This window comes from Cololabis saira, chromosome 12, assembly GCF_033807715.1.
Source record: "Cololabis saira isolate AMF1-May2022 chromosome 12, fColSai1.1, whole genome shotgun sequence".
Classification (NCBI taxonomy): domain Eukaryota; kingdom Metazoa; phylum Chordata; class Actinopteri; order Beloniformes; family Belonidae; genus Cololabis; species Cololabis saira.
The window spans coordinates 31,081,101-31,102,538 of NC_084598.1; the positions used below are offsets into that span (position 1 = coordinate 31,081,101).

General features: G+C 40.5%; 1 protein-coding gene across 6 annotated transcripts; it reads left to right on the forward strand.

The window, feature by feature from the left end:
• The first annotated feature begins 10 nt into the window (after nt 1-10).
• Nucleotides 11-20,740, forward strand: l3mbtl1 (L3MBTL histone methyl-lysine binding protein 1). 6 transcript variants are annotated; one of them, XM_061736571.1, is made up of 22 exons: nt 11-31; nt 950-1,145; nt 1,929-2,110; nt 2,330-2,456; nt 3,382-3,568; nt 3,653-3,791; nt 3,903-3,951; nt 4,401-4,489; nt 4,923-5,027; nt 5,160-5,295; nt 6,565-6,656; nt 7,136-7,287; nt 8,139-8,215; nt 8,482-8,567; nt 8,728-8,838; nt 10,930-11,071; nt 12,048-12,150; nt 16,518-16,706; nt 16,784-16,833; nt 17,236-17,393; nt 17,484-17,546; nt 19,072-20,740. In XM_061736571.1, the coding sequence occupies exons 2-22, from the start codon at nt 980-982 to the stop codon at nt 19,204-19,206; spliced, it is 2,538 nt and encodes an 845-aa protein (XP_061592555.1). In that variant the 5' UTR covers nt 11-31; nt 950-979; the 3' UTR covers nt 19,207-20,740. The 6 variants fall into 6 exon arrangements, with proteins under 6 accessions (XP_061592555.1, XP_061592551.1, XP_061592553.1 ...); XM_061736567.1 differs by having other exon boundaries at nt 3,382-3,791; XM_061736569.1 differs by having other exon boundaries at nt 3,385-3,791.
• The last annotated feature ends 698 nt before the right edge of the window (nt 20,741-21,438 follow it).

Here is a 21,438-nt window from a genome sequence, read left to right on the forward strand (position 1 = left end):
AGCCACCCGGAGCCGCAGGAGATCAGTGCTGGTAAGACAAATTTCAGTTCCTGAATTCAGCAAATGCCAAATGTACATTTATTAGTTTGCTCAAAGAGATTAATATAATAAACACTTTAAATCACACGGATTTAACGGAGTAGGTGTTAATCCATGTTTTTCTCATTTTATTTTTTTTCTTAGGCAGAGACGGTTTTTCATTATGGAAGTATTCGGCTGCACAGCTTTTTAAATGTGCATTTCATAATAGCAGGTGCTTAACTGTCGCAGCCCTCCAAAATTGTATACTCTTTAATATTAAACGCTTTTTCGTCGAGGTTGTTGAAATATCAAACAATTAACGTTGAAAGACAAACATCCCCATTCATTAGAAATGCCGACGGAACTGGTGGCAAGGTGTGTTTTTTTTTTTTGTTTTTTTTGGAAAAAGGCTACTTTTTTTTTTTTTTTTGCCAGGATTGATACATTGTTTTTCACATTTTTTTAACCTCATGGATTTCTGATCCTCCGCCATTTTAACTGAAATGCTGTAGTTTTTTGGTGTGTGTGTGTGTGTGTGTGTGTGGACTTGAAAGCTTGTGCGTAAATATTATAGTGTCACCATTCTTTCTATGAAATCAGTTGAAGGTGAAAGTCTCACCGACCCTGGGTTTGTTTTTGGCTTTAATTGAACTTTAAAAGTAGGGTTTAAAAAAAAAAAAAGTTGGTAGAAATCTCAAAATATATTTTCTTAGATACACACTTTTAATTAAAACCACTTTTGCATCACATTATTATGTACAAACCATTTTGATGGAAAAATCAACCAGGAATGTCTTTATTTTTCTTCCAAAATATCTTTATAATGTCCTATAATATCTTCCATCTAGTCAACTGTTTAAATACAGGAAAATCTGTACTTTTCCTTGTATACATTGTTTATACATTGTTTTTATACTTGAATCCCTAGTGCTTCAGCACAAGAAACAGGGATTCTGATATGAGCTCCAAAGTGAACATGGAAACTCAGTCCAAGGAACCAGAGCGCCCCTCTATTGACCCATCATCCTCCTCTGCCAGCGAGACCATCCTCATCTGTGGCCCTGACAGCGTGGCCAAGAGGACTCGGCCCCAGCCCCACACCACCACAGCCCTCCTGCTTCCAGGTGAAACGGGTGACACAACTAACCTGATTAGTCACCAGGAATGACAAACGCTAATGACTACCTGCAGTGGCAGATCTAATGGCTGTCAAGGGGCCCCATTTCTTACAGTAGGGCCAAGTATTTTGGTAACATCTTTACACACAATCCCTTTGTCTTCAGTAATATCTCCAATCATCTCCGTTATAATCACTTTTTGTAAAAATAACAAAAGAAAACAGTAAAATTTGTGACTCACTAACAAACTACAAAATGTGGTCTACCATAAATGCTTTTTCAGTAAAAAATAGCATACCCCACATTCTCACACTCCAGTCTTCAGATAACTTGACCAATAGGTTCTCTTTGTCATATGTGATTGTAAATAAACCTGAGCAAATTCTGGACTCTTGATTAAACATTGCAAAACACATTTCCACTGGTTCCATTCTTTTGAAAATGAATTCTCAAAGTGGAACATTTGAATAGTGCGGCCAATGAATATTTTGACAGTCTGTTACAGCAAAGCCACGCCATAAAATTAGTTTATAAAGCTGGAAACTTTATAAGAGTTTATCGTGCTGTTCATTATGATTGTAAACATTTCCTCCCAGAACCCTGAACAGGAAGAAGCAGGTATGGAAAAATGAATAATTGAATAGTCCCATGAACTCTGTTGTCTTTTTTGCTTTCAAATGTATCGGCACAGTTGCTCTTGCCTAATCTAACATGGCAACAATCTGCTGTTTCTATTTGGATTTACAAAAGCAAACCGGATAAGTTAATACATCTGCATGCTTTCCTCAGCTCCTGGTCATCAGAAAGTAGAGGTGACTCCCGCTGTTGCAGTGGGAAACCCGGGTAAAGGCAGCAGGGTCAATGAGATGTCTGCGCCCACCCTGACAGCGCAGGTGGGCACGGCTTGTAGCATCGTCCATGTTCTGGAGTGGAAGGAGGGGATGGCCATCCTGCCCAGTAGCAACCTCAAGGTAAAGTTACATCTCTGACCCAAAGTTTCAGCCATCACAGGGGGGGAAATGTAACACCCACTAAACCCTGGCATCCAATGAAGTTACAAAAATATTAAAGTGCGACATAGTACCATATCAATTTTGCCTTGCTCATGAGCAAAAACAACAATAATAATAATAATATTTAAAGTCACACTTTTACGAATGAACTGATGCATGTGTGTATTTGTGCCGTAGTTCTGTGTGAGTGATGTGGGAACTTTGAGCACACTGATAACCCCGGGGACGACCAGCAGCACCACCGAACCACCAGCTGGCTCTTCTGCTAGATCCATTGACACAGAATGTTCTACAAAGAAGCCAGGTAGAGCCTCGCTCACACAAGGTTGCCTGCAAATGCCTGAACTGAACTGCTACGAGAAGTGTTTTCCTTTTCTGAATAAATGGTGTGGATAGTCTGTTTTAAGTGGAGATGAGCAACGATTACATCAGCTGCCGAAGAGCTCCTCTTGACAAGTAAAGAGGGTGCAGCTGCCGTTTCATGTTAAAAATATCACGCAGGCAAAAATTCTGCCCTTGTGAAGAATGAAAACCCCTTTGGTAAACTAATACAAGTAAAATGTATAAAATCATTTAAAAACAGTTTTTTAGTTTAGTTTATTTCGTTTTGGTAATTTACATTTTAAGATGTTTGCATATACACACTGTATATGTATACACACAGGTATAAATATATATATATATTATATATATGTACACATTTCCTTTTTTTTTCTTGACCAAAAAGGTATAGGCTGAAGCCTCATGGCTTATTTTGCCTATCCTTTTCAACAAAAGGCAGACTACAGAAAAAAAAAGATACTACGGTAATAAGAAGAAAACGAAGAAAACGAAACGAACGAACAAAACAAAGAAAATTAACAAAGAAGAGAAGAAAATAAATGTGGTCATTCACGATTGAGGACAGCTGCAGGAGGAAAGTTGCATAATTTAGACAGTTTAATATGAAGATAATTTACATTAGGGTTCTATATTTATCTATTATTTTAGATTTATAATTTTTTTTAAATTTGTAAATTGAGCTACTTTTTTTTAGTTCCTCATCCAGGCGGTTCCATAGTTTCACCCCTTCGACACTGATACACCTTGACATTTTTTTTGTACTTGGCCATTTCTGCTCAAAGATGCCATAGCCCCTTAGGTTGTGCCTGCTTTCCCTCACCTGGAACAACTCCAGGATACAGGATTTTGAGATTGGATGTTAAATCTTTGCTGTATGTCTGTGTCAGCAGTGCTCACGTTGTCTGTGCCAGAAGTGTCGGCGCCTGTTGGCGCCATAAGAGCTGAAGCAGTGGAACCAGAGAGGTTGGTACCGGTCAAGCCTGAGGTTCCAGTTGGAGCAGGACAACAGAACCATGATCCCAGAGCTCAGAGGAGCTACACAGAGGAGCTGCGGCGGGACCCCGTCACTGACAAGTATGTTCCTGGCAGCTCCCCCCTGGTCTTTGTCCACACCCCCGTCTCCACATGCACGAACACACCTGCTCTGCTCGACTCCAGGAGAAGCGTTGGGGTGGAGAAGGTGCCGGCGGGGGGGAGGGTCTCCTCCCTCAACTCCGACCATCTGAAACCCATGAGGAAGAGGAAGAGAAAAGAGTACCTGAGTCCATCTGAGGAAGACTCTGACATTGAGGGCACGGTGAGCTGGCGGCTTTATTTCCATTTAACACCCAGAATGCAAGCATGGAATAAAGTAAAATAAAACAATGCTGTCATTCCTTTGGATAAAACACCCCCCCTTTTTATTTAGGATGAGAAAATGGATGATTCTAAAGTGGACGGCCGACACATCAGAGGAGGTTGAACATCACTTACTTGTATTTTGTTTCGTTCAGATATGATCTGTCATCCCTTTTCACTCCTTTGGTCATTTGTTCATCTCAAAATGTGAAGTAATTCTTTATTATGATAGATACATCATTGTGTAATCAAATTTGGCACACTTCATATTGTTTAAATCTTCAGGCAGTGTACTCTTATGTTCTTCTCCATTTCTTTTCGTTGCATTGCATTCCCCTCTTTAGTTTCCATACCTTAAATTTCTTAGGAGATTAATGTTATTCAGAACTGGCATATGAAGTTAGAATATCAGTAATCTTCTATATCTTTTATACTGACTTATTTTCTACCATCATTCACCGTTTACTCATCTCCATTTCCGTTTCGTCACTTTGATTCAAACTTGTTCTAATATCCTAAAGTCACGACAGCCCATGAAGTAATGAACTGATTGGTATTTTTGGTTAAGGTGGGGACAGTAAGACAGAACAGTGGACATGGGCTCAATATCTAGAGGAAGCCAAAGCTGTTGCTGCTCCCAACAAGCTTTTCCAAGAGGTATTTTTGACTTCTTCTTGCTACCATGCTGCTCTGCCTGCCTCTGCAGAGGATCGAATCTAAAGCCGCGAGTGAGGGAGGGAACAGGAACAGTACATTCACCTGAGACACAGTAATGCATGCAGTCAAAGGCATGAATGACCATCTTTGGTGTTTAGTATAATATAATGTTGCAAGAGTCTACACCGTTTTTAAACAGTCACGTTTTCAAACATTTTTGCTGTACAAATGTCCAAGAGAGCTTCTTGTAAAAAAAAACATTACTAATATTATAAGATTGATTCAACCTTAATCTCCACTTGCGTATTTGCTCTGTTCTCATCTTTCCTCTGTCCTTTGCCCTGATCCAATTTTCTCACTAGGATACATGTGCCTACTTTATTTTACTCTCAGTTGGACTGAAGCATTTTTCTCTTTTATCTCTTGTGTCCAGTCGCAGAGAGTGCCCACAGTGAAGAACGGTTTCAAACAGGGAATGAAACTGGAAGGCATCGATCCGCAGCATCCGTCCATGTACTTTGTCCTCACGGTGGCTGAGGTGAGCCCAGGTCTAACCGACAAAAAAAAATCCCTTCTCACAAACTGGCCACCATGCGGCAGTCGTTCAGCCATGCAACACCTCATCAAGGCTGCTGCAGGTTCTCTCATATGTGCTGCTGTAATCGTGCAGGTCTGCGGCTACCGTCTGAGGCTTCACTTTGACGGCTATTCTGACTGTCACGACTTCTGGGTGAATGCCAACTCTCCCGACATCCATCCCGCAGGCTGGTGTGAGAGCACGGGACACAAACTGCACACTCCCAAAGGTCAGAGGTGACAATGCTCTGTACGCCATGATTGTTGAAAAAGCCCTTGCAATGTCATGTCATCTCCTTAACAAAAGCAACCCAGTATCTCACTCTCATCTGGCTTCTATTTATGATTCACACGAGGGCTGTGTGCCAAAGCCACAGAATAGCTTCAGAGGCGGCTTTGTGCTTGGATATTTACTTTTTCACAGATCAAACAAAGAGTTAAAGGGTATTAACTGGTGTCGTGTTTTGAAGGCGAAGGTCATTTGGATTTTCTTCTCTCTCTGTTTCTAGCTTTTCTAACCTATTCTTCACTACACTTTTGTTTAACAGATATACAATTTGTTTAACACTTGCCTCTTACACTCTCTGGGAAGACTAATGAAGATATTTACCAAAATGTTGATAGAGATTGGAATGAATCAGTGTTTTGAGTAATTCTGTCAAAGCCAAGGAGTTTGAACTCAAAAGTGATATAAATAGATGAAATAGGCAGTTATAGAAAGTATTTGATAAATGAGTAATATACATATTAAGGGAATAAATGGTTGATGATACTTGCTACTTTTACTCTGGCGATTAAAAGTAGTCTATTTGGCTCAGACTTGTCATGGTTACAAAAAACCTTCTAAAGCTATAGATTAAAATTACATTTTGAAGGAAAATTTAATGGAAACTTTAAGTACTCATTTTGATGTAATTAATAGTGATAAATCAATTTTGATACCATAATAAATGGTTTAAAGTTTTACACACAAGCAACATATTTGATTTTGTTGGCAACAGTGTGATTCAAATGCTAGGAGCAACTACTCTAAAAGTTTCAGTCCTTTTAAGCTGGGCATACACTGTGCGATATTTTAAATCGTATGAGACAGCCCCATCTCACACTGCACGACTAGATCGCTGAGTTCAAAAGTTCACGGCCCACGATTTATGGTCTCACACTGTACGACGCGATGCTCTGATGCGACCCGTCTGCTCACACTATACGATCATAATCCTCCCGTCGGACCTCTGTGTACTGGAACTCTAGGCCGGTTTTGGGGCAGGGGTTGGCTGTGCCCACCCAAACGTGCGTCCTGCCCACCCAATCAAAGGTTATGGGGATCCTTTATTTTTTTATAATTTTATTTTTTATATATATATTAAAAAAATCCCAAAATATCTGTACCGTTTCTGATTGGGTGGGCACTGCGCATCATTTTTAGACACAACAAAGAACGCATACAGCAAAAGTTGTGTCTGAAAAGATGTTTCTGTTTATTTCTGTTTGTCCTGCAGGATGTAAGGAGGAGGAGTTTACCTGGAGCAACTATCTGAGAATGACTAAAGCTCAAGTGGCCCCCAAAGAACTTTTCGCCAGTCCTGGAAGGGCAAGTACCACCAGTTTACTATACAATTGTTGTACTAGCCCTGAGCTTGACCATGGACAGATGAGTATAAGTATTTAGGGCTGAGGAAATGCTAAATTCAGTCAGAACTAGTAGCAAGACAAAGTATATTTCTAAATATGCTCTTATCATGACAGGGAATGGGTTTTAAATTGGTTAATTACATAATACTGGGACGATATGAACTGTTTCTTTCTCAAAGTCTATTCCTATCTGATTTTTGTTTCATCTAAAACAAAAAAGAGGGTGATTTCTCTCAGCAGCCGTCTAGTGGGTTTTTATTTTCATCCATCAGCCTGTAGTTTTTATTGATTAGTGAATTTAAAGACCTGAATTCCTTTTTTAGTAATAGTACATTTTTGTTCAGTTGTCAAATCCTCCCTTGACTGGTGAATTAATGTGCTCCTACAACCAATATTGCATTTGCCAGGTCATATTCATTACTTTTGTTTTTTATATAGATCGATGTGAAATGTGAGTTTGAGATAGGAATGAAGCTGGAGGCAGTGGACCGCATGAACCCCTCCCTCATCTGCGTAGCAACAGTCACCGACGTGGTGGACAATCGCTTCCTGGTTCATTTTGATAACTGGGACGACACATACGACTACTGGTGAGCCACATCTTTCTTGACGGAGGTGCTTTGAGGAACAAATGAAGCATCTTGGCTCGTGATACAGGGATGCAATAATGATCAGTTAAAAAAGAATAAAAAATTCAACACAATATTCATATTAATGTCAACTGTAAAATCATGCAAAATCATTTCTAGAAAAGCAAGGATTTGCAGAGATGGACTTTTGTGATATTATTTTCTATTTAAAAAAAAAAGGTGCCTTTTAGAAGTTTTACTAACTTCAACACATCTACAAAGCTAAATAACAGAAAAACACAGTAATACTGCCTCTTTTTTTAAACATTTGATTAGACAGATTTAATTGAGTAAAAGGACCTTCTTTTACCAAAGTGAAGGAGAAGATAATTTGGTTGGTTAGAAGTTTAAATAGTTGTAAATGTACAAATAAATGATCAGTGCTCTTGCTCATTTAAATCATTCTGCTTGAGTTTTGAATTTTATTTTCATGTAGCCTTTGTCTGGCACTTGTGAAGGTTTCAAAACGTTACCATGGTAACAGCATCAGCAACAAGGCATTGGCCTTATTTTTAATCCTGTCTCTACTTGCTGGTACTTATTGTATGATCTTTATTTGAAATAAACTGTATTATGATAATAACCAGTTATTTGTTAACTCCTTGTGTCATCAGAGAATATGAATTTACATGTTTGAACATTAAAGATCTGCAAGCTGCTGTCAATCATAGGAGGATGGGCATTAAGGGACATCAGTCATCTCTCATCAGTTGTTCTGCCACAAATATTAATGTTCTCAGAAAATCTGTACAATACCTAATTTTTTGATTGTGGATTTTTCTTTTTTTTTTCTCGATTGTTGAAATATGCAGGTGTGATGCCAGCAGTCCATACATTCACCCAATAGGCTGGTGCCAAGAGAGGAACCTCCCCCTCACACCACCCCAAGGTGACCTGCGTTTTCCCTCTTAGATAGCACATTAACCATGTTCACAACCCGCTCAGTGATGCCTCCTGTGCTTTACATTGTCATTTTGTTTCTTTTCACATCTATAAATCTGTCACACTGAATGCATACTTGTGAGCTTGGTGAATTGAACTAATAGTTCATTAAAGACATTTAAAATTGTAGACAAGAAGAACCTTTGCAGCTTATGCATTGTTATTGTTGCGCTCTTGTGAAGGTATTTATTTATTTATTTTTTACTATATCAGATTACCCCGACCTGGGCCGGTTCTCCTGGTCTCGGTACCTGGAGGAGACGGGTGCCAAGGCTGTGGCTGCTGACTCATTTAAAGTGGTGAGAATAAAGTGTTTTTCTTTTCTTTCAAATTTAATTTAAATGGATTCAAAGTTACCAAGACACCAACATTTAAACATGAACACAACAGTTTACAGGATAATCTTTACGTGTTATGCAGTTAAATGTGAGTTCCCATCATCCTCTGCTGTGTCTCCAGAGGCCGGCCCACAACTTTCAGCCTCAGATGAAACTGGAAGCAGTGGACAAGAGAAGTCCTGGTCTGATCAGAGTGGCAACAGTGGAGGAAGTTGAGACTCATCGGATTAAGGTAATTGTGTGTGTGTGTGTGTACACACCACTCGTCAGGCCCTTACATACAAGCTTTTCTTTCCCCCTTTTCCTGGTGTCGGTTCCTGTATGTAAGAGCAACTTTCCAGAAAGGCGTAAATCTGATCACCTCTTTTTTCCACTTCCACGGTAGGAAAATAAAAAAGGAGAGACTACTTGTGTGTGTACAGGCGCTTACATACTGGAGTTCTTTAACATTTCCGTAAAAGTGGGCCGCCAATTTTAATCCATTGGCCTTTATATACTGACCTAAGGAAGAGAACGTAAACGTGTGTCCTTAGATCCACGAAACTGGCCTTCTGGAACCGGAGTGGCCTCGACCAGTGTGCATGTCATGAGACGGAGGGAGTTAATCATGTTTATTGCGCCTATTGATTGAAAATATGGATCATGGTCCTTTTACATGTGCAAGCCTGCATGTGCAATTGCACAAGAGAGGCGCCTAGAGAGTGATGGTGTGTGTGGGTGTGGTGTGCTGCTTATGTGTAGAGAAATGGACCAGGAAGGTTGTGAATAGTGTAACTAGGCAGATTCAGCTGCATGAACAGCATCAGTACGGTAAATAAAAATGTTGCGGCTCCTCCTGCTAGATGTATCTGGGTCTTCCTCACCAGCTGCTGTTTCATTTGTGAGTGGGTTTTAACTCTGAGCGCTACCTGTCCCTGGAGCGAAGTGCCTCTATGCTGATGACTATAGTCGGCACACTTAGAACATGATCAGAAAGTTGTTAAAGTTTTGCACTTCTCTCTCAGAATGGAAGCATGGCCCTTACATACACCACCGGCCTCTCCTTTTGTATGCTTTTTGGTCCACTTAGGGAGGCAGAAAAAGAGGTGATCAGATTTGACCTTTCTAGAAAGCAACTCTTAACTACAGGCACCGTTACTGGCAAAAAGGGGAAGTGTTCTGCAAAGAAATGCCAGTATGTAAGCGCCTTGAGGGATCCCCATAATTCTCACTTCTTAAAGCCAGTGAGAATTTCTTACAACTTTCTGAAGGCGTTTGAAGTGCACAGCACCTTCACAGGGTGTGGAAGGAAACTTTTGTATGCACCACAGATTAGTCACTCGCTCTAAATAGTTTAACAATGCTGCATTGGAGAGATACAGATATAAAAAAATGTCGTAGTTTGAAGGAGACATCTTCTTCCCTCTTAAAGGGGAGTTTTCCCTTGCCACTGTTTGGCTTAAGGTTTTTTTCCCACTAGGAGAGTTTTTATCTGCCATTGTAGAACGATTAAACAAAAAGTTAAATACATTTTCTGGATACACATCCTTTCACTTCAAGGAAAGGGTGTCGTGAGGCCAAAGAATCAGTCCCAATTATTCAGTATGACATTAACATGGTAAGAAAACACATTAAATTTGTACAAAGTGACATCAAAATTTGAAACCATTCCGGCTTGTCACTTGCGGCTATAATGGAAGCACAGGAGCAGCACTGTGCTCGAGGGACGAGCAGTGCTCGTGGTTAAAACCCTCTCACAGGTCAAAACAGCTGGTGAGGGAGACTGGGACACACAGCTGGAGGGGCCACAGCACTTTTATTTAACTGCACTGATACTGTTTTTGCAGCAGAACCTTGTCAAGTTACGCTGTTTTAACTTTCTCTGTCAACTTGTCCACACATCAGCCCGCCGAACTCTCACTCTCCTGTTCATGCGCCTCTCATAAGCATACATGCAGAGTTCAGCCTGTAAAAAGGTCCATGACACTCTCACAACAACTAGAAAAAAGCTGACAGCATTGTCTCTTCTGCCTCACTTTGTTTCTGGAATACTGGTTTTGTGTATGTAAGAACCAGTATGTAAAGGCCAATGGGGTCAAATTGGTGGCACACTTTTATGCCAGAATGCCAGTACGCTAACGTCTATTCAGTCTCTGGTATATGTCAGATATTTAGTATGCATTTTGAGTTTTCTCAGGTCCATCATACTCTTAACTGTGTTTATTTAGCACCTGTCGTCATACCTTCCAGATCCCTTCATGCGGACTGAGATGTTGGTGCTTTTAATGTGTGTGCTTGTTTGGTTCTTATTTGTGTTGAAATCTGATCCTCGCTCCTTTTTCAGATCCACTACGATGGCTGGAGTCATGTCTATGACGAGTGGGTAGACTCCGATCATCCAGACATCCATCCAGCAGGGTGGTGTGAGGCGACGAGTCACCCTCTAAAGGTTCCTCCACGTGACACCAAAACACAGCAACCACACGGTACGAACCAGCAACGCATCATGTTTGTCCCTACCTCATTAAAAAGTGGAAGCTGTTGTTGTTCAAATTAATTATTGTGTTGGTCAATTTTTATATCACAGAACAGGATAAGCTCAATTTAGCCAGTGGAGTCATATGTGATTGATAACTAATTCACAGATATTTTTTCCCACCGTGACAAGTATAATGTAGCTTAGGGCTGGGCGATATATCGAGATTTTAATATATATTGATATATTTTCAAACACGATATGGTACGAGACAATATCGTTTATATCGATTAAAAAAAATAAAAAAATATATATATTTTTTAATGATTTTGATATAGCTTATTTTGTGACAAATTGACTTGAATGTTTTATTTGAGATTTGCACAAATGTTTTGTTATTTGCACAACTGTCAACCTCAGTGGAAAAGTCTGCCTGTTACTGTCTACATTGTATTAATTGCACAGTGTATTTTAATTTAATTGTTATGCAGGAAAGGGATATTTGTTTTATTTTATTCAAGAAGCATTTTTATTCTATATATGCAGGCAGTTTATTTTTATTTCATTTGTTTTATACATTTTGATATTGTGCAGACCTCTGTTAATAAAGGAACCTGTGTGACATTTGGCATGAGGTTTTGTATTAAAACTGTTTTTTTAAGGGTTTGCCTCAGAAAAAAATGAAGCTAACAGAGATGCTATGCTATAATGCTTTGGGGGAAACCCCAATTATGGCACAGAAAAAATATCGATATATATCGAGTATCGCCATTCAGCTAGAAAATATCGAGATATGACTTTTGGTCCATATCGCCCAGCCCTAATGTAGCTTTTAGAAAGCTTGATAGTATTTAGACCTCCTGTTATATTGAATTTCTGATTTACTTCAAGATTGCCTTCCAGCCTGAGAGTTTGGGCCCAAATGCTGTGATTGGTTTTGTACGTAAACATGGATGCTCACCTTGTTGTTTGCATGTTTGCTGTAGGTGTGAGGGAGCTTCCCGCTGCAGGCCAACCCACCTACCCCTCCTCTGTTCCCTGTAAATCCCTCAGCCACCCAAGAGCCAACAAGTACAGCTTCCACAACAGGTTGGCACTAAACTTTCATCCTCACTTGTTCGATGTCATATGCTGGGTTATTTAGCATAAGTGACACCGAGTTTGTCCTTTTCCCATAGTTAAAACTTTAGTTTCAGCATCTTTAGGAGGAATATTAGGTTGTTATTTCCCTGTGCTATGCGGGGTTGTGTCAGGATGGGCATACGGCGTAAAATCGGGCCAAATTGGCTAATATCATATCTGGATGATGGACGCGTGTTAAACACGTGTTGGCAATGTAAACGTGTGTTAAGCCTGGGGATATACCTACTGTTGGTGCTTGTGTTCATGTCCGTTCACGTTCGTTCATGTCCTTTCTCGTGCACCACCAACCGCAACGTCGCTCGCGTAGTACGCGAGGAGAGCGCGTCGTACCGGCGGTGACCGATAGGGGGCAGTAAGCAGAGCAACAGTTGGAAAAGTGATAAAATATTTAGTAGCAGTGGTAGTAGCAGATTAGAACAACAAACAAGTTTACATGACGCCATTGGATGATGTAGGAGATTATAACATTGCTTTGAATGCGATCTCAGTAAAGGAAACGGCGCCAGCGACCTCTGTCGTCACTTATGGCCAGCTGGTATCAGACCGGGACCAGCTGGTATCAGACCGGGACCAGCCGGTATCAGACCGGGACCAGCCGGTATCAGACCGGGACCAGCCGGTATCAGACCGGGACCAGCTGGTATCTGACCGGGACCAGAACCACTCGCGGCAAGAGCCAGAACTGCAGGTCGCGTACGTGTTCAGTGTCTTTTTGAGAACGTGCACGTCGACGCATCAAATAAACTCAGGATACGCGTGGCGGTCATGATGCGTACGCGGTCTGAACTGCAAGTATATCCCAGGCTTTATTTGTCAACTCGGGCCTGAAGTGGAATTGAGGGGAGGGATGGCGAGTCGGGAGGCGTTATCTGCGAAACAGTCAGACAGGTGTAATCTTTTTAAAACAAGGATGGATTAACATCAGGACAAGTGTTTTTGGCTGGGTTTTGCTTCTTGCAAACCCCCGGTTTGTAATTTTTGTGTCCAGTTGTTCAAACAATGGATCATCTTTTGTGGTTCTGGAAAAACGCCGGTGGTTAGTTCTGTTTACATTAGACCGGCGGTTAAGACGACCCTCGGAAGCGAGTTATTCGGGGGCAGCTGGCCACACCACCGTCGGTCAATGTAATAGGGGTCCACAACACGCTAGTTCAGCACGTTAATCGTGGGGTATTCGCCAATGTAACAGGGGCTATAGATCTGCAGTGGCGACCCTTTTGCTCAGAGGGATTAAGCTGAAATGATTGATGATGATTAGATCCACCTTAGATAATCCACCTCTCGCGGTCTTCGGTTCCTACTGTAGGCAGAAACCATCTACCCATCCAGTATCTACACCAGCTTATTCCTGTTCAGGGTCACGGGGATCAGCTGGAGCCTATAACAGCTCTCTTCAGGACAAAGGCAGGGATACACCCTTGACAGGTCGCCCCAAAAGACAAGCAAAGTAACTTTGTACACCTGTCGTGGCCGTCTGTTGCAACAGCTGTTTTGCTTTAAGGCTGAATGTCACACATTGACAGTGATGTGGCTAACTCACTGAGCTAGAGTAGACATCACAGTAGAGGCGACTACCTAAGAAACCTGAGGAGAAATGAGAGCCAGGGGCCGCCCGAGTGTGAATAGCATATCAAACAAGACTTAAAACAGTGTAACAGAATGATGCAAAGACAGAGAAAGAAGGTAGAAAAAGTGGATGCTTGTTTTCTTAACCAAATGTAAATGTGGGCCTGTTTTTATTTATTTAGTTATTAGGATTGCTGCATTACATTGCTGCCATAAGTGGTACATCGTCCATTTAACCATGTTAAAGGCCTACAAAATGCTTTCAAAATGTCTTTCTTATTCCCTCACTAAAATAAGCATTTTGTCTTCTATACGGTAGATATATGTATAGCATGCTGACTAACCAAGTATAATGACAACAGTGGTTTGAGTAGTGTTTTGTGGTAAAAGTGGCTTTCCTGTCATCTTTGTTTCACTGGTGTGACTCTCAGGTTTCAAAGAGTAAAAGTCACGGCTTGAAACCAAGCGCTCCCCAGCCTCTGCTTTTTATATTATTGCACAAAGGTAGATCTGGAGTATCTCCCACATATGATACCTGAGAGAATTGTGGGTGTGAATTTAAACAGTTAAAATCAAATCAAATGGGCACCGTCACCCAAACTGTAACGGTAAAGTACCAGTTAAAAGCAGAATGTGTCGAAAGTGTCGCGGCTGATTGAAGTCAGCTGTGTGTACCTTTGTAATTCATTAAAGCGATACACAGACATCAGCATGAGCTGTAGAGAGACCTGCTGAGATTATGTGTGCAAAAAAGCCATCCTCGTTAAACCGCCGCTGATCCCTTTTAGAAATTGTCATAAACCAAACAGAGGAAGCACAGCTCTTCATCAGGGGTGATTACACACAACATAACATCCATCCATTTTCAATACCCACTTAATCCAACACCGTTTAACAACATTGTGGAATCATTTTAGTGACAAGAGCACCGCAGGTTGAGGCAGCCGCTTCCACGATGCTGGCTCGTGCTCACACACAGCTCGTGTCCTTTCCTCTTTTCCTCTTTGCTTCTCCTGCTACCGCCCACGGAGTTGAAAGGGGAATAACAAAAGTGTCCCACTATTCCGCCTTGGGGGTCATACTCACAAACAATATTCACAATGCTCGCTACACAATAATCCCACCTTGAAAATGCTTTCTGTCAAAGGCTAAAGACCATTGTTTATGTTTTTGAACTTTTTCTCTGTAAGCATCATAAAAATGTTGACGATCTTATCATGTTGTTTAGGTAAATGACAAAAAATTACAGGAATACAACAGTGTCAAATGTTACATATGTGTTTCCCCCCCCCCAATTGTTGAGGTAATTTTTTTTAATCAAAGTCTTTTCATTAAAGGTTTTGCATATCACACAGAAAAAAGACAAAACAAGTAGAACACGAAACCCACTACCCACCCCAGCCCACCAGACCTAAACCTCTCAAGAGTAAGTGTTTCTTGAGAGGAGAAACAATTAGACAGTGCAAAAGTATACAGATACATGCAAAATTAGATCAATAATGCTACATATTATGGGGTTACATTCCTTGATTCCATATTGTTAACAAATGTCTTGAAAGGCTGCCAAATTGCATCGAACTTCGAGAGAGATCCTTGAAATTTGTTGAGGTAATTTAACATTAGAGTTTTTTTAGGACAGTTGAAAATGATTCTTATGATTTTGAGTCACTGCTCATGTCATACACTATCAAAAAGTGTAATAAAGACATGTTATGAACTCAAAAAACGACTAAAGAATAGTATGAAAGCTATACTGTGACAATTAATACATCGTGAAAAGTATCAAGTATTTGAACGCAACCAAAAACTCACTCCACCACTTCTGACCCCATGGGTGGCATATACGTAGATCTACTGACAGCACTGCCAATGAGTAGGAGCAATCTGACATGTCATGTAATACCACTTTTCCCCAGTAGAGGCCAATGGCGGAACGCAGGATATTCCTTGTGAAATGCTGCCACCATGTGGTCAGAGGTGGTATTGTTACATAGAGTGGCTTTATACAGTAAGTGGAATGTCTTATGAGCCAAATAAAATAATGAATTCCAAATTGCAGCCAATTAAATGCCACCTCCTATCCCTCCAAGTCTGTAAGAAATAATAAAAAAAGACCCGAATGCATCGGTGTGGAAGTGTTTGGTCCGGTCCTTCTGGGCCACTTTACCAACAAGGCCTTGCAACATATTGATGGGCCAAAAAAGCCAAAATCATGATGTTTTTAAATATCAACTGCTCATGCATATGCAATGGAAATACAACCATTTTTATCTTTATTTCATTCCACACCAAACCAAATATATTTGAGTACTGATTGTCATTGACGCCAATAATTTGTCCCCAATGATACCCAATGTAACTTTTATGTCTGTAGCTGCAAGTATGTGAAAGTTGTAGAAATTTAAAATTGGTGCATGTTTTATAAGTATTTCAAAGATTTTCTCTTTTACAACAGTCAGAGAAAATTATTGATGAAAGTTACAGTTCAAAAAGTACAGAAGTTTTACGAAAGCATCAAATGCAAACATATGTACTTAAAACACAGAATATTTAACAATTCAAACGTTTTTACAGTTCAACGTGTAAGGGGAGTATTTATATGGCGAATAATGTATTGAGAGTTTTTTTTCCCAAGTTTGCAGGTGAAGGATAACAAACGATAATAGCGAATACTGAATCAGCACTCAGGCAAATATTCTTAAAACCGACTGCGCAGATTTCCATTCGATGCCCTGTCTCTGAAACAGGAAGTGTCCAACTCCTGGTTGTGATGGTTCAGGCCATGTGACAGGTCGTTTCACCGCCCATCACTGCATATCTGGATGTCCGTTGGCGGAGCGTAACCAGGGCAGGCTGAAGGCAGACCTGTCAGACTCAGAGTGCAAAAGAAACCTCTTCTTTGGCCAGAGGAACAAGAAAACTCATTACCGTGGCAGGTAAAGGTTTGTGTGTTTGGGTGCTTAACACTGCAGGTTTTGTTCTAGCTCATATTCATTTGTCCTCTGTCTTCTAGGATCGGTCGTCCCCCTAAATACAGAAAGAACCAGCAGAGAGACTACCAGAGTAAGTTTCCCAAGTGCATATGTCTATATGTTCCAGTGGATTTCATGTGACATGAACAACAACCTGAGTTTTAAAGAACAGGAGGGGTCAACACTATTAAATATCTCCCTTTTTTAATCATGTAGTGAGCAAAGTCTCACTATACCATGATAAAAATGTACTGGGAACTTCATTAGGGATCAAAAATATATTTTATTTGCAGTGGTGACAAAATGTGATCAAAGAAAACTGACATTTATTGAACCATTTGCTCAGCTGTTGAGGGACTTCTCTGGGTCCTCCTACAGTCCAAAAGCACGTGGTTAATTGATGATTCTCAATGGATGAACGGTTGAACTGATGCCACCCCCGTTGGATGCATCGTAACCAAACTGGTTGTTTTTGTGTGTGTTTTAATCACAGATATGTCCTCAGAGGGGGTGTATCCATCACTTTTCATGTCAGCTCTGAGCAGTCAGTCAGACCGGACTCTGTCTCTGTGCTGGGAGCAGCACTGTAAGCTGTTACCTGGTGTTCAGGGCATCCACGCTAGCCAGGTGGCAACATGGAGTGTTGAAGAGGTGGGCATATGCTACATCTTACCCATCTGTTTATCTGTCTAGTAATGTATCTGTTTTTACTACTCGCAATATGATGCGTATGTGCTTCAGGTTTTCAGATTCGTACAAACCCTGATTGGCTGTGAAGAACAGGCTCGTCTCTTTAAAGAAGAGGTGAGACCACTACATGTTTAGAAATGAATAATGTTCTGCAAAAATCTCATTATTTTACCATGTTTGCAGCTGACATCCCTTCATCCATTCATCCATCCATCACTAATTTGGGACCAGGTCATAGGACAACAGCTTTAGCAGGGATTCCCAGACCTGCGCCAGGTCTGTGTGGAACACTGAGCCGTTCCCAAGCCAAGGGAGATGGATAATTCTCAAGCAAGTCCCACGTTTATTCAGAGGCCTTCTTACTGCTGGATACCAGACACGAACATGTCTGAAGGGAACTGGCAGCCATCCTGACCAGATGCCAAAACAACCTCAACTGGTTCCTTTCAATGTGAAGGAGCATTGATTCTACTGCCTGGATGACTGAGCCTTCACCCTTAATTAACAGCGTCCACAGATTAAGTCCATTGTCAGTCTGACTCTGTTGCTCCGTTCTATACGATACTTGAAGTCCTCCTGTTTGCAGCAACTCGTTCCTAGCCCAGAGTCCGCTTTTCCAACTTGTGGCAATGGCTTCAGACTCAAAGTCTATCTCCCGTGATGCTTCATACTGTGATGCAACCTGCAACCCAGTGACTGCTGAAGGTCTCTACTTTGTTTGAAGACGCCAGCAGGACCACATCATCTAAAAAATTGAAAACTTTTAGCCGATCGGGAAACCCTGCACCTCCTGGCTGCATCAATAAATTCTGTCCATATACAGGACTGTCTCAGAAAATTAGAATATTGTGATAAAGTTCTTTATTTTCTGTAATGCAATTAAAAAAAAAAATAAATAAATGTCATATATTCTGGATTCATTACAAATCAACTGAAATATTGCAAGCCTTTAATTTTTTTAATATTGCTGATTATGGCTTACAGTTTAAGATTAAGATTCCCAGAATATTCAATTTTTTGAGATAGGATATTTGAGTTTTCTTAAGCTCTAAGCCATGATCAGCAATATTAAAATAATAAAAGGCAAAAATGACATTTTTGTTTTTGTAATTGCATTACAGAAAATCACAATATTCTAATTTTCTGAGACAGTCCTGTACAGTACAGACCCAAAAGTTTGGGCACACCTTCTCATTCAAACAAATGGGGAAGTGTGTCCAAACTTTTGGTCTGTACTAGATCAAGAAAAGGGTTGGTGAAGGGCCTGGCAGAGACCAAGATACAGCCCAAGATACATTGGAAATGAGCTCTACGTACTGCTGGCAATGCAAATCAAGGTCTCATTCTGGCTGTACAGGGACTGAATGGGTAGAAGCCTGATGCCCCATAATTCTGCACTTCACATAGAAGGCTGCGAGGAAGATGGTCCCAAGCCTACTCAAAGTTTTACACAGCTTCCTTCCTGCTGTACATGCCCTTAGCAAATCCAAAACACTACCATAAGACACAAGTCCCTCTTTTCTACAGGATTAAAGTTTTATCTGTGGTTGAAGGGTTGAACAGGGGCCGTTTCTATGAAGATTGTAATAATTCTCTACCTCCACATCTGATTTCCCCCTCTCTGCTTTTGTCTCTCCAGATGATTGACGGGGAGGCTTTCCTGCTGTTGACCCAGACCGACATTGTGAAGATCATGAGCATCAAGCTAGGCCCCGCCCTCAAGATCTCCAACGCCATCCTCATGTTCAAGACCACAGACGAGGGGCTCAAGTGATGCCACCCTTGCTCCCTGAGGTGGAGCCAAGGAGGGCAGGGGGCCCTGGGGTGCCAATCATCATGTGCCAACTTCATTATTTTTCAGGGCAGAAGACCCTGACTACCTTACTTCATGTGTTTGGTTTCCTGTGCCCATCAGAGAGAGGGAGGGATAAGATGTGGTTCAATCAGGGAAAAATATAACTGTGATTGGAAGATGTCAAAATCAGAAAGTAGAGATATTTTTGAGAGTAATGGAGCAATGTTGTGGTTTTGACAAATTGGCACAGGGAGGGTAATTTTCACAACTAATGTGTTTGGTGCAGTATAAAAGGGTTTTTTATAAACCCTTAAACATTAATGTCAGTGTTGTACATCTGTTCTCTGTGGTATGTTTGACTATAATCTGAAGTCAGTAGGCTTACATATCCAGACCCACATTTCATGTTAAATTTCATTTGTAAGTCTAAATGGATACAGTCGAAACACACTTACAAAAATGTTTTAAAAAAAAATCTTTACATTTTTAATTTTGAACACATTCTGAAAATAGTCCTGCAAGATTTGCTACTTTTACTTTTGACTTCAAATTAAAAAAAATGTTTTTAAACTGTAACAGCAATCAATCGAAATAAGCTCTGCTGCTGAGAATGATGGGAAAAAGAGAAGAGTAATGCAACGTTGAGTCTCAGAGACAAAATAGTGAAATACTTTATGAATTGAGGAGTCGACAGGCACTAGATGAAATCATGATGAAAGAACTGAACTGTGGAAATGTGGGCAAACACAAATAGGAGGAGTTTAATGTGGTACCTGAGTGAGGCTCCCTTGAGCTTCATGTTTTGTGCAATAAAGAAATTAATATGGAGGAACTATTTTCAATAACATTTATTATTACAGCTCCATAAATGTTGCACTGTAACAGTAATCTGCATTATTCAGATTGTTGTTGGCTTTTGATAGAAAAAACCTGAGTATTCAGAAGTCTCATTTGTGTTCCAAATTTTTACTGCATCATCAATGTGAAACGTTGCAGAGGAGCTGTAATATTTAAATCGTTACATTATGCTCTCATATGAGAGCCAGAAAACTGAAAAAAAAACAGGGTTTTAGCACTTATGTCTTCGTGAAAAAGACCAGGATTTATTTGTGTTTTTGCAATTGTTAATAGATAAGAACAACTCTGCATTGGCATTTTAGCACAACTTTTAAACCCAAATAGTTTACAGAATTATATTCCCTTGTTTTGTCACTAGAGAGTGCAAAAATCCAAACGTCAGCACTATAAACAAGTGTTTGGTATATTCAGTAGTGGAGATCTCCACAGTTTACATGTGATGGACGCTCCATTCGGAGTGTGTTTATGTTTACATTCTATGTCAGAGTTGGGAAAAGCACTGTATGGGGTTTATATTGTGAGATAAAATCTGAATGTTGTAAGGGCTCTTGGAAAATTTTATGTGTCTCTCTGGTGGGGTTTGCGTGTGTGTGTTTGTGGGTGTTTGTCAAGATAATCTTGGATCACAAATGCCATTCAATCCATAAAAATAAATGTCCAAAGCTGTCTTGTCTGATAAATGCTTCTGCCTCCCGTCTCAATTGATGAACGAGAAACACAGCATTTAAGTTCCTTGTGCAAGTTTGCGTGGGCCTGCTTTAGACTATAAACTTCCTTTGCTTATATCACATCCCCATATTGTCATCAACAGTTAACTGTGGTTGTGAAAACGTCTTCCATCCCCTTCCTCTCATCATGGTTCCTTTTTCTCGTTCTAGAGAAAAGGCTGGAGTATTTTCTCTATTCTAACAAAGCTAACTGTTACAGAGACCAAAGTTTTCAAATGACTGATTGTTACTAATGCTTTATATAAGTAAATGAGCAGAAGGCCCATTGTTATCATCTGCACATTCGGACATTTTAAGCATCAAAATGAAAATTATTAGAAGGCTGGAGCCAACATACACCACCAAATACTGTGTTTCATCTCTTCAGACAGTTTGACATGTTTTTACTCGAGCTGCCAGTCGTTGCACTGTCGTCGTTTTTGCACTGTACCAATCATTTTAGATCATAGTTATATGCTTCTCAGAAGTTATCCAGATAGTTCTGTTGTATTTAATTTATAGCAGGGACCCAATTGGCTTCATATTTCATAACATTGCCTTTTACAATGTTTGACAGAAGTGGTGTTTTGACCCGTAAACCCATCTTTTTCCCCCCTCAGTGGTTGCCTCTTTGCCTCACTCAAGT